Here is a 13,944-nt window from a genome sequence, read left to right as displayed (position 1 = left end):
GTTTTGCAACTTTTGTTGTAAAATATCCCTACATGGGTGTATATATTACATAGGTATATTCCCTTTATTCTGAAATGTGGCAGAGGGAGAAAGGTGAATTTTATGAGAGGCAGATAGGGCACTGGGATTCAGGAAAACATGACTTCAGATCCTGTCTTTCACACTCCATAGCTATGTGACTCTGGGCAAGTCACTTAATCCCTCAGCAGGATATAAGATGGAGCAGCTAGGTGGCATAGGTGGCCCAGTGGAATAGAGCACCAAGCCTGGAGTCTTCAGAACAGAGTTCAAATCAGGTTTCAGACACTTCCTAACTGTGTGGCCCTGGGCAAGACACTTCTCCCTGGTTGCCTGAGTTTCCTCATCTCTAAAATTCCCAGAAAGGAAATGGGAAATCACTTCTGTATCTTTGCCCAGAAAATCACACCACTGATAACAACAACCAAAATCTAAAATGAGAGGGTTGCACTGGATGGCTTCTGAAGGTCCCTTTAACTTCTAAGTCTATGATCCTATGGATCCCAAGTAGTGAGTATTGGAGCTTGCTTTCCCACAGGCAGAAAAGGTGTGTGTGTGTGTGTGTGTGTGTGTGTGTGTGTGTGTGTGTGTGTGTGTGTGTGTGTGAGAGAGAGAGAGAGAGAGAGAGAGAGAGAGAGAGAGAGAGAGAGAGAGAGAGAGAAGAGAGAAAGAGAGATGGTCTGCTTGGGTGCCTGTGCTTGGACCCCAATTCTAAAATCACATTTCCCCCTAGCCTCAAAACACCATCCCAGACAATTTCTCCCCAGCCCAAGAACAGCCTGCCCCAGCAAAAACTGTTATCTCCTTTCCTGTTACAGTAACCAGATGCACCTACAGAATTTATCAGTTTGAACCAGCTGTGTACTGGTTGAACTGACTGTGTACTGGGTCACAGCAACATTTTTTACTCACTGACCAATCATATGTACCCTAGACTTAGACATACATATACTCCCTTACATTTCTCTTGTCTAAGAACACATTGACGAGAGCAGCCTGGTATTCCTTAGGTAGTCCTGATCGTTAGTTGACAGTGACGTTTTAGGCCTAAAACCACACCTCCATGTAGGCCCTAGATGAACTCTGGGTAAAATACCTTTGAAGTAGATACCAAAAGTGCATGTTCCTTTAAGAACTAACCACTTCTTAACCACTTCCTAATTACACCCTGAATCACCCAGTCATCACACTTGGCACATGTTTTACTATAGAATATCCTATATAAACTTTACCTGTACCCTTTTTGAATCGCAGGTTCCCTAAGAACTCTTGCCTGCTGCAAAGTATAATAAATCTTTACCACCTTGACCTCAAGAATGCTTGAGTCCCAGAATTCATTTCAAGTGACTTACCCCTGGGACTCCAGTCTTTGGGGGATTTCAGAATTTCATTCATTCCATGCCCCTTTCCAGTCCTCCTCTTATGTATGTATGTATATATATGTATGTATACATATATTTTCCCCTGCTACATGTCAAAACAATTTTTTTTAACATTTGTGTTCTTTTAAAGTTTTGAGTTCCAAATTCTTTCTCTCCTTTTCCTGCCCTCTCTCCCCCATCCCTGAGACAAGAAGCACTCAGATAATAGGTTATGCATGTGCAATCCATATTATTAAGGGAAATTAGTGTAGCTTGGACCCAGAGAAGGACTGGAACAAAATGAACCTTTCTCCTTTCATGGTGTGTGTGTGGAGTGGGTGGGGGTGGTATTGATTGCTTTGACTGTTTTTTCCTTCTTGTTTTATCTTTTGTTTTTGGATGGGATGGCTCACTAAGTGAGAAGAGGAGATGAATTTGATATAAAAATAAAGCACATAAAAAAATTTACAAATAAAAGATGGCACAATGGCGAGAATGATGGACTTGAATTAAAGAAGGCATGAGTTCCAGTCTTGACTCAGACAGTCACTTGCTGTGCGACCTTTGACAAGTCACTTTACCTCAGCCTGCCTTAGTTTCTTCATCTAGAAAATGGGGATAATACTAGCTCTTTCCTCCCAGGGTGGTTTTGAGAAAAAATGAGATAATATTCTTAAAATGTTTTGCAAGCCTTAAAACACTATATAAATGCTAGATATCATCATTATTATTAATAAGTATTGATAATTTGGTAATAACAGTGGCTCAGAAAGAGAAGACCAATGGGGTGTCATAGAGACATAACATCCAGGAATTGGAAGACCCAGCCCTGATCCTGCTATTGTAATCTACTGCAGATCTCTCTGCAGCCTCTTTGGTTTCCTCAACGACAAAGTGAAGGGATGGAATAATTAATATTGACGATAAGAATTCAGTTGTTTTCAGTCATGTCCAATTCTTGGTTGATCCCTTATGGGATTTCTTTGACAAGGGATACTGGAGTGTTTTCCCATTTCCTTCCCCAGCTCCTTTTATAGATGAGGAAACTGAGGCAAAGAGGGTTCAGTGACTTGCCCAGGGTTACAGTTAGTAAGTGTCTGGGGTCAGATTGGAACTCAGGTCTTCCTGAGTACCCACTATGCCACCAGGGTACCTTTATGCAGAGAAGATCCCATTCTCCATCTCCAAGTCTGAATTACCATGAATTAACTTCTTCAAACTGTACCATTGTCCTTTAAAAGCACCAACAGGCAAGTACTTCATTTTTCCTTGTTACAAGGGAGTTCCCTTTGGAGGTGAGGGGGGTGTGGGTATTATTTCTTTTTAAAAAAAAAAATAGCATGTAAACACAAAAGGAATCAGCTAAACTTGTTTAAAAATAGATGCAGCCTAGAGTGGAGCAGCAGAAACCCTGGCTCGCCCTGCTCAGGAAAACGAAAGTGACTCAGGAGGCAGAGCCCTCTTGAGCGTCCTGGGACTGAATGAAGGGAGAGACAAGGAACAGCTCCGCTCTCAGCCAGCTGGACACTGAGCTCTCCCTTCCCTCACTCTCTCAATGCAGACTCTCTGGAACACTCAACCTAGGGCCCTGGACAGATACATTGAGGTGAACCTCTTGCCTGATACCACTTTCCGAACAGAGGTGCGAAGTGCCATCGACACCATCTCCTCCTTCCTAAAGGAGAGGTGTTTCCAAGATACCTGGAAGTCAGTTCGGGTGACCAAGGTTGTAAAGGTGAGCCTGGGCCGGATTTCTTTACCTGTTGATCTGAACATCTGGGCAGGGAGAGAAGGCTCAGGATAGAGAGAATCCCCAGACGGGGGGGCGATCCTGGGGAGTGGGGGGGGGGGGGGCGGGGGGGAAGGTCCTTAAAAGACAGGTTTGGAACCTGGGGATGAGCAGAGGGATGTCCTGGGAGGGGGCAGCTGGTTTTCCACGACCCCTCCTCCCTTCGTCTGGACAAAGGGTCTTCCTGTAGAGATAATCTCACTGCTCAGTTTCTGCTCCGTTCAGGGAGGTTCATCTGGCAAAGGCACAGCCCTGAGAGGCTGCTCTGATGCAGACCTGGTGGTATTTCTCAGCGATCTCAAAAGTTATCGGGACCAGATAAACCGCCGAAGAGAGTTCATTGATGAAATCAAGAAACGGTTGGAGGAATGTGAACGTGACCAAAATAGAATGTTTACAGTAGAATTTGAGGTCAGCAAATGGGATAACCCTCGAGTGCTCAGCTTCACAATGACGTCCAAAAAGAACAGTCAGTCGGTGAACTTTGATGTGCTTCCAGCCTTTGATGTTTTAGGTAAGAAGCCCCCAACCTGGCTTCTGGGTGGAAAAACAGACCCTGCCCAGGCCCCTTCTCTCAGCCCCAGCTGATTTCCAAAAGTGAAGATTCCCCTCTTGACCCACAAACCGAGGGGTAATAGTGTTCCTGCCTCTTGGGTGGTGGGGTAGGCAAGGGAAGTGTGGCACTGAGAAAAGATCCCTGAATTCAGCATCAGAAAAGAGGTCTTCAAATCCCAACTCTCCCATTTACTGTGACCTTTCTCTGACTCTGGGGAGTTGGGCCTAAATTAAGGGTCTTTGACAGACAGCTAGGTGGTACAGTGGATAGAGCATTAAACCTGGAGTCAGGAAGACCTGGGTTCAAACCTAGCCTCAGCCATTTACTAGCTGTGTGGCAAGTCACTTAACCTCCATTTCCTGTAGTTTACTCATCTGTAATTGCACCTACTTCCTAAGGTTGTTATAAAGCTCTCTTGAGATAACATTTGTAAAGTGCTTGGCACAGAAGTGTTTCTAGTTTGTGTATCCTGGATCCCTTTATCAATCTAGTCAGTCAATCGATAAACATTTATTTACCACCTACTATGAGCCAGGTACTGTAGTAACCACAGAGGATACAAAGAAAGGTCAGAGTCAGTCCCGGCTGTCAAGAATCTAACGGGGAAGACAACATTCAAACAACTATATACAGATGTAGATACATACTATACACACACACACACACACACACACACGTATATACAATCTATATACAGTATAGATAATACAAATTGGAAATAATTAACAGAGGCAGAATTAGTCTGGTGGAGATTATGGACCCCTTCTGAGAATAATGTTTTCATATATGTCAAATAAAATTAGAAAATAAATTAGGTTGAAATAGTTCTTTTAAAAAGGTTTTTTAATCTTTACAGACTCCAGATGAAGGACCCCCAGACTAGATGATTTCTTGTTTTTTTCCCTTTTTTCTCTTAATTTATTTTAAACTTAAATACTAAAATTTAACTACACAATAAGAAAGGAGACAGAAACATCATGAACGTAAATGCTACGACTTAAATACAACAGAAGAAAACAAGAAACATTGCCATGTGCACAGCAAAACATGAGAGAGGATTCCAAAGAGACAGTAATAAATTTCCATGTCAAGAAAGCTTACAAAATAAATACTATACATTGTATTCTGAGCTGTCCATAATTGAGTGTGATCGAAAATAAATTATCAGACACATAAGGTTATAAAACAGACAAGCAGGAGTTTGGCAGACAGCAAACAGCAAATGTGCCCAGACCTGCAGCTAGCTGCCCCAGAACAACAGCCAGGGCACCAATTTTCTCTTCCTTTCCCTCTGACTCTTTTCCAATGTTCCTCTCCTGATCCAGTTGGGTTGGCCTCCTCATGATCCATAACTGTTCCCATATAAAGGCCCATGCTCCAGTTATGTTCCCCTTTGGACATGGCTTCTTTCCACTCCATTTGTGCAGATTCTATCCATCCTTCAAGGTCCAGGTTAGATCCTACTCCTCTAGGAAGCCTTCACTGATGCACTCACAGCACAGTGACTTTCTCCCCTGAATTCCTCCAGCACTTACTCTCTGGGCCCTGTATTGTCAGCTCTTTAAACTCCTGGTGGGCATGGCCTGCCTCTTGTCTCTGTCTCTACCCCCAGCATCCCACCCCTACTTTCCTAGTCATGGGGTTCAGATCAGAGATGGTGCTAATTAAACATGAGTTGAATTGAGTTGGTTTTCCCCCCACAGGCCAGGTGCACAAAGGCTTCAGACCTGACCCCCAGGTCTACATCAATCTTATAAAGGAATCCTGGACTGGGGGAGAATTCTCCACCTGCTTCACAGAGCTCCAGAAGTTCTTTCTCAAACAGCGCTGCACCAAGCTCAAAAGTCTGATCCGATTGGTGAAACACTGGTACAGAAGGGTAGGAATCTTCTTTGGTTACCCAGGAGGTGAACACCTGAGGACAATGGGAGGAGAATGGGTGCTTGATTGGACCTGCCACACACTAGCTGTGTGATCTTAAGCAAGTCACCTAGCCTGTTGCTCAGCTCGAAAATGAGGGGGCTAGACTTAGATGGCTTCTGACCTTCCCTGTGACTCAGGAGAGGATGCAACATCATGTATATATGAATTGTATTTCATTGTATTAATCAAATGAATTTAGAGGGTATCTACTATGTGCCCCTGGGAATGCAAACTCAAGAAATGAAAACAATTCCTACACTCATATAGCTTAGATCCTATTAGGGGAGGCATGTGGGCATATATGATTGTGACAGAAAAGTCTGGGATGGGGGAGTCAGAAGAGATAGAAAGGAGGAATGCCAGAGTTATTGTTCAAGATCATTCTCAAATATTTCTCCTTTCTTCTAACTGAAAGGTCGAAATGGAGACATTTCCCCCTCAGTATGCCTTAGAGCTCCTGACTGTCTATGCCTGGGAGCATGGGAGCCAGGAAACTGATTTCAACACAGCACAGGGCTTCCGGACAGTCTTGTATTTGATTGAACATTACCAAGAGCTTAAAGTTTACTGGACCATCAACTATGACTTTCAGGATGTGACTATTGGAGAGTACCTGAAATCGCAGCTGAAAAAACCCAGGTATCAGAGATAGGATCCACCCCACCCTAGAAATCAGCAAATACTCTAAGCTGATGGCTCTGATGCTCTGAACCTTTCTGCCCTGAGTCCCTCTGGGGACTTAAACAATTATCAAGGATTTAGGCCATATGCATGTATAAGATACTATGCAATAATTAATGTGTGATCTGCCTCTCCCCTTAACCACTTCCCATATGGAAATTTAGTCTTTCAGTGATATTGGTCCCCAGTGGTCTGTGTCCTGGTCCCTGATCCCTCCCTACTCATTAGCTGTATGACTATGGACAAGATTCTCCTACGGGTCTTGGTTCACCTCTGTGGTACACCTCACAAGACCTGTTAGAAGTGTAATTGTGATCCTGAAGACAAAGGCTTTGGCAGTAGAAAACATTAGGGAAATGTCAACACTTAAAAATATTCTAGTCTAAGTTTCTTGAAGGATTTGGAGAGGGTTTTGCCTGGAGCAATTATCTTCTTGGCTTTAGTGACCTGGAAGGAATCTTTTCATTCTGCCCTCCCCTTTAGGCCAGTGATCCTGGACCCAGCTGACCCAACTGGTGATGTAGGGGGTGGAAGTCGATGGCGCTGGGACAAGCTGGCAGAAGAAGCTCGAAGATGGTCATCTAACCCATGCTTTAAAAACGGGGATGGGAGCTGGGTGAAGCCATGGGATGTGCCAGTAAGTGAGAGTCTTCTCTGGTGTGTGTGTGTGTGTGTTCACACAAACATGTATACACTCATATGTGCTTGCTCATTTGTGTGTGTGTGACACCCCATGGGCTCAGACAACCATTCCCTCTGCACACCACCCTTCCGGCTCCTCTGCCCTCAGATTCATGGTCATCTGAAGTTGGAGTTTAGAGGTCTGTCCCTGACCTGACCTGCATGTTCCAGCTGGGCCTTGACCATCACAGGCCACCATGTGATTGGCAATTCCCATGATCTTTGAGATTTGGGAGAGTTCAAAGGTTTCCTCCTTGATTCCACACCTGCCACCCTAACCTGGACCCCAGCATGTTTACATACCCTCCCCCACTCTTTTTGGTCTACCCCAAGGAAGACCACTTTCAATAGAACCTTTTAATTAAGCAGTGTAGTCCTGGGAGGTGGCACAGAACAGAAAGAGAAAGAGAGAGAGAGAGAGAGAGAGAGAGAGAGAGAGAGGAAGAGAAAGAGAGAGAGAGAGAGAGAGGGAGAGAGGGAGAGAGAAAGAGAGAGAGAAAGAGAGAGAGAGAGGGAGGGAGAAAGAGAGGGAGTGAGGGAGACAGAGAGACAGAGAGAGGGAGAGAAAGAGGGAGAAGGAGAGGGAGAGAGAAAGAGGGAGATGGAGAGGGAGAGAGAGGGAGAGAGAGGGAGAGAGAAAGAGAGGGAGAGAGAGAGAATCTGTGTGTGTGTGTTTGTGTGTGTGTCCTGGCCCCTAGAACTGAACAGTCTACTCCCACTGGGTTCTAACTCACAGTCGGCAATGGGGTAGTCACTTCCCAAGACCTGTTAGTGTCCTCAACTTCATTAGAAGATCCCATAGCCTTTTATTTTCAGAGTCATGTTGCTGGGCCCTGTTGAGCTTATGCCATCCTCATTTGATAGCTATGGCAACTGAGACTCAGGGAGGATAAATATCTTGAAGACGGTCATGAAGTCAATTAGTGGCAGAACCAGGATTAGAATGCAGTTCTCTAGCTCTCAATACAAGGTTCTTTCTTTGTCGCTGTAGCTGTTGTGTTGTGTTGTGTAGCTGTCATTTTCAGTCATATCTGACTCTTTTTGACCCCTTTTGGGATTTTCTCAGCAAAGATACTGGAGTGATTTGCCACTTCCTTCTCCAGCTCATTTTGCAGATGAAGAAACTAAGGCAAACAGGGTTAAGTGAGTTGCTCAGTGGTACCCAGCTAGGAAGTGTCCGAGACCAGTTTTGAACTTAGGAAAATGAGTCTTCCTGACTCCAGGCTGGGCACTCTATGCACTATGCAACCACCTGGATACTCAAAGTTCTTCCTGTATTATTCCCACCCTCAAATCATGGGTAGGTAGATTCCCCAAAGTAAAATGTGTTCTCTTTTCAGGTGGAGCAAACCCTGGAAGGAAGAAAAGGCTATCCTCCACCCAGTTACTCAATAGAGGGCTTCTTCATTCACAATCCAGTGGTACAGCCACAGTGCAGTTATTACCACCAAAGAAACCCTTCTGCCCAAGAGGAATCTAACTGCACAATTCTCTGAGTCTGTTCTCCCCAGCCTTTGACTGTTGGTGACCTCAAAGGGAAAACAGGATGTATTGGATGACAAGGCTACTCAAGTCCTTCCAGACTCTCAAATTCTTGAATTCCAAGAAAATTAGAGGAAGGTGTGGATGCAACATTTTTATCAGAGACATGTAATGATGTCTTTATGGGGATAATGTCTATAAGTAAACAAGATGTTGGTTTGAGTCCAACAGAATAGGGGATCTTCTCACTCTGGATATGGGATGCTATAATCCTGTAAGCCCTAGGATGTGGTGCAGCTATAAATTCAAGCCACCTCTGATTTCTTCTGTCTGTATCTCATTTGGGTGTACTTATTAGCATGTTGTCTCTCTTTGAGAGAAATGACTGTTTCTCTGTTGTATTAATAAATAATTATTGAATCAAGTTTTTCTCCTTTTTGACTTCCTCATCTAGAAATCAAGCAGTGTGGGAAATCTTTCTCAAAGACTTAACCAGGAAAAGAAATTCTAGGTTTAAGGTAACAGGTGTGTTTACTCAGACAACTCTGGGAAAATGTGGATTCTTCCTTTTGTCAAAATATGGAAGTTGATAATCCCAAGTTCCCCAAGACCCTCATTGTAATATAGCCCATTTCCCTTTATAATATTCACTCTCTCATTAATTGTTAACCAATCAGAGTTGATTGCTACCCTTAGGAACACCTGCTCTTCCAAGGGCATATAAACTATGAGTCCACTGCCATGAAGGGTCTTTGGAATTTGAGAGTACCACTGACCTCTTTTATTAATAACATGTTAACCTTATTAATAACAGGACTACTCAGAAATTATGTTTCTTGAACTTTTCAAACATCACGGTTTAATAGACTGTGAGCTCCTTGAGATGAGAAACTGCTTTTGTCTTTGCATTTCCACAATTTAGAACAATGCCTGGCGCATACTAGGGGCTGAACAAATGCTTGTTGACCAACTGATGTGGGACCTAGGGAATACTATTAGACAGTAGGCAGCTAGAACACAATGGCGTTTTTGTTTCAAGCATAATGTAAAATCTTTGCACTGGTGTTATGGTACCTGGAAGCCAAAAAGCATGAAAAGAGATGCCCAGTGACGATATGCACTGGCTCAGTAGTCTCTTTCTGATGGCATCTCCATGAGAAATAGGGAGTCAAGGGGAAGTTAGACATTTCCTGCCACAATCAACACATTTTCTTGATCTGTACTGCCAATTGTATGCTTATTAACTAAATAAAGTTGACTTCTTTCTCCATTGCTAGTTCCTGGTCAGTCATTGATGCCATCTTGAAGACTGGGTTTGGAGCAGCTGCTGGCAGCCTCTCACAACAATAATAAATGCTTAGTACCTCTCCCTAGGTCTCAGTTTCCCTATTGATAAAATGGAGGTGCTTACTTCAATATATACTGCAAGGACCTGGGAAGATTGTCCATTCATGGGTTCTCCTAGGAATTTCTTTAGAGCTGTCATCATGATTTAGATTCCATTACTTATTGGCCATCCTTGCAGCATTATGCTTTCTCAAACTCAGGTAGACTGGTCCTTGAGCAACAGATAGCCATACGCTATACTTGGAGCCTTTCCAGATGAAAGGTATTCATCAGATCTGGAGTTCCATTAGGATGACCTTCCAGGGCCCATGGTCACCTCCACACAGCAATGGGGCCCTAGAAGAAGACTATAGTGGAAGAAAATGGGTCAAGTAAGTATTACAAAGGAAAACACATGCCCAGCATATGCTCCCTTCTCCCTCCTCCTTTCTCCCTCTGAGAATTCCTGGCCTCCTTCAAGTCTGAGGTCACTTGCCTCTTCGTACAGGCCACTGTTCCTGACCTCCCTAGCTGTGCATGCCCCACTCAATCCTCCTCCTCAAAGGATCATGGTTTATGTTGAAGACTCTTAATCTCTTTTGAGTCCTGGACTCCTTTGACAGTTTGGTAAAGCCTGCAAACCTCTTCTTCAAATTGTGTTTTTAAATACACAAAATAAAATATATAGCATTTCAAAGGAAACTAATTATATTGAAATACATGCAATCAAGGTCCTGGATTTCTTTGGCAGTTTGGTAAAGCCTGCACACCCCTTCTTCGAACTGTGTTTTTAAATACACAATATAAAGGATTTCAAAGGAAATCAATGATATGAAAAAACATGCAATCAGGGTCTGGGACATGTTCAGAACATCTGGGATGATGTCTCTCCATAAGTAAAGCTTACTTCTAGGAGAATCATGATGACATGTAAGGAAAACATCTTGGAGAGATTGGATATGTATAGATCTTCTGTGACTGATTCTGATGAATTGACCATGTGATAGGGCAGGTAGGTGGTATAGTGGATAGAGCACTGCGTTTGGAATCAGAAAATCTCATCTTCCTGAGTTCAAATCAGGCCTCAGATTCTTGCTAGCTATATGACCCTGGGCAAGTCACTTAACTCTGTTTGCCTCAGTTTCCTCCTCTGTAAAATGAACTGGGGAAGGAAATGGAAAATCACTTTAGTATTTTTGCCAAGAAAATCCCAGATGATCTCATGGAGAGCCAGACAGGACTGAACAACAACAATCGAAAATGAGGGAGTTGTACTGGATGGCCCCAAAGGTCCCTTTTACCTCTAAATCTACGATCCTACAAATCCCAAGTAGTGAAAATGGGAGCTTGCTTTCCCACAGGCAGGAAAGGTCTTTACATACATACATATATATATATATATAAAACATACATATATACATATATAAAAAACATACATATATAAATACACATATACACATACATATACATATGTGTATGTATCCATATCCATACATGTATATGTATGCATGTATATTTCCCCCAATTACATGTCAAAACAATATTTTAACATTTTTTTCTTTTAAAATTTCAAGTTCCCAATTCTATCCCCCTTCCCTCTCTTTCCTCCCTCCTTCCTGAGACAGGAGGCAATCAGATGTAGTTATATGTGTGCAATCCATATTATTAAGAGAAAGAAGTATAGCTGGGACCCAGAGAAGAACAGAAAAAAATGAACCTTTCTCCTTTCACGGAGGCTGGGGTGGGGGTGGGGGGGTGTTTATTGTTTTGTGTGCCTTTTTTTGTTTTTTCTTTTTAAAATCTTTTTAGAAGGGATGGCTCACTAAGTAAATGAGAAGCGGAGATGAATTTGATATAAAAACAAAACACATAAAGAAAAAATTGACAAAGACATGATGGTGCAATGGTTAGAGCGATGGATCTGAAGTAAAAAAGGCATGAGTTCCGATCTTGACTGGGACAGTTACTTGCTATGCGACCTTTGATAAGTTTCTTCACTTTTGCCTGCCTTCGTTTCTTCATCTATAAGATGGAGTTAATAATAGCCCCTGTCTCCCAGGGTGGTTTTAAGAATCAAAGGCGATAATATTCTTAAAATGTTTTGCAAACCTTAAAGTGTTATATAAATGCTAGAGATCATCATCATTATTAATATGTATTAATAATTTAATAATAACAATGGCTGAGAAAGAGAAGACCAGCGGGGTGTCATAGAGACATAGCAGCCAGGAATTGGAAGACCTAGCCTTGATCCTGTTATCTTAACCCACTGCAAATCTCTCTGCAGCCTTTTTGGTTTCCTCAACTACAAAGTGAACAGGTTGAATAATTATGAATGAAAATAATTCAATGGTTTTTCAGGCATGTCTAATTCTTGATTGGCCCCTTGTGGGATTTCCTTGACAAGGGATACTGAAATAGTTTGACATTTCCTTCTTGAGTTCCTTTAACAGAAGAGGAAACTGAGGCAAACAGGGTTAAGTGATTTACCCAGCTTCACACAGCTAGGAAATGTCTGAGGTCAGATTTGAACTCAGGAAGATGAGCCCAACACTGTCCACTGCACACCTAGCTGATCTATAGTGGTAATAGTAACTAATAAAATATTTTAAGGTTTGCAAAGCACTGTGCATATGTTATCTCATTTGATGCTCCTACCAATCCTATGAGGCAGGTGCTTTTATTAAATTGAGGCAGATGGAGGTTAAGTGACTCGCCCAGGGTCATACACCTAATAAGGATCTGATGCAATATTTGTACCTCTAGTCTCTCTTGACTTCAAGCCCCATGATTTTTCCACTGTACCAGACTGGTCACAGTGAAAAATGCAGAAACAAGATGATAATGTACCTGATAACGACACTAATTATATAAATGAAAATAACCCTAATAGACAGCCAGTTTTTGATCGATTACAATGATCAGTCCTGGTTCCAAAGAACACGGGATCAAATCTACCCTCCTCCCCAATGGTGAGAGGAGGATTATGGGTATCCTGTCAAGATTCAGTCCCTTTGTCAGCTGGTTGAGCTCCGATGTTTTCTGAGGACTCAGAGGTGGGGTTCATGAAGCTGTGACATCTGTAGGTTTGGGGACAGGGTTAGGCAGAGGGTGGGGGCAGAACTTAAGGGTGAAAAGGGTTAGGGTTTCCCCCAGAGGGAAAGAAGAGCAGGGCAGTGGGGAGCTGGGGAAAGATCCAGGCAGAAAGGGAAATCGAAAGTAAAGAAAGGAATCTAGAATGAAAGAAAGGGGGAAGAAACTACAATTTCCTGCATGCCACAAGTTCAGAACTGCCTGGGGAGGACAGAGTCTGCTGCAAAGGCAGTGAAGTTGGTTTCGGTCCCCTCCCCCTAAGTCAGTCTAGTAGGAGACACCGCCCTCCCTTTCTTTGCCTCCTCTGACTTCCCTCCTTCCCCACCTCTCCCTCTGCGTTCCAACCTCTCAGTTTTTTTCGCTAGCAGAACCTGCCCTTTAGCAGAAACGAAACTAGTCCACAGGGCTGGGAACTCTTCCTCCCCTAAGAGCCAATGGGATTCGTGATTGCCTTTGGCACTCACTCACCCATAAGGTTCGGAGCTGAAAGAGAGTATTGGCCCGGCTGTGACTTGGGTGAAGACCAACTTCCTCTCAAAGCCAGGTCAGAACCCTACCTGCTGTAACAGGAGTCATGGAGCTATACCAGACACCTGTCAGGGCTCTGGACAAGTTTGTCCAGGATAATCTTATGCCACAGAAAGGCTTCCTGGATCAGGTAAGCCAAGCAGTGAACATCATTTGCAAGGTGTTGCGGGAGAAGTGTTTCCAGAATTCCATTTCCGGGATCCGGGTGACGAAAGTCATTAAGGTGAGTGAGGTGGGGGTTCCTCCCTCCAGGAAGATGAAGACAGGTGAGGGACCTGGGACAAGAGGCCAAAATCTGGGAGACCTCTGGAAACTGGGAGCATCAGATCTAAAGGCACAATCCATCAATAGATAGGTACTTCTTAAGTTCCTACTATGTGCCAGGCACTGAGGATATCTGTTAAAGGAAACAAAATACAAAAATATTTCAAAAGTAAACATGTAGTGATTTGAGGGTGTAGAGAGGTGAGAATGGCCCTACCCCTGGGGAGAGGTCAGGAAAAGAG

General features: G+C 43.3%; 1 protein-coding gene across 1 annotated transcript in view; it reads left to right on the top strand.

The window, feature by feature from the left end:
• Nucleotides 1-13,944, top strand: part of OAS3 (2'-5'-oligoadenylate synthetase 3) — a 45,382-nt gene that overhangs the window by 10,154 nt on the left and 21,284 nt on the right. Inside the window, exons 8-14 of the mRNA XM_072606501.1 lie at nucleotides 2,912-3,114; nucleotides 3,394-3,682; nucleotides 5,428-5,603; nucleotides 6,063-6,286; nucleotides 6,812-6,965; nucleotides 8,350-8,501; nucleotides 13,433-13,661. Coding sequence (XP_072462602.1) covers nucleotides 2,912-3,114; nucleotides 3,394-3,682; nucleotides 5,428-5,603; nucleotides 6,063-6,286; nucleotides 6,812-6,965; nucleotides 8,350-8,501; nucleotides 13,433-13,661 — 1,427 coding nt within the window. The remainder of the gene's footprint in view (nucleotides 1-2,911; nucleotides 3,115-3,393; nucleotides 3,683-5,427; nucleotides 5,604-6,062; nucleotides 6,287-6,811; nucleotides 6,966-8,349; nucleotides 8,502-13,432; nucleotides 13,662-13,944) is intronic.

This window comes from Notamacropus eugenii, chromosome 4 (assembly GCF_028372415.1).
Source record: "Notamacropus eugenii isolate mMacEug1 chromosome 4, mMacEug1.pri_v2, whole genome shotgun sequence".
Classification (NCBI taxonomy): Eukaryota; Metazoa; Chordata; class Mammalia; order Diprotodontia; family Macropodidae; genus Notamacropus; species Notamacropus eugenii.
This window is presented reverse-complemented; position numbering and strand designations above follow the sequence as displayed.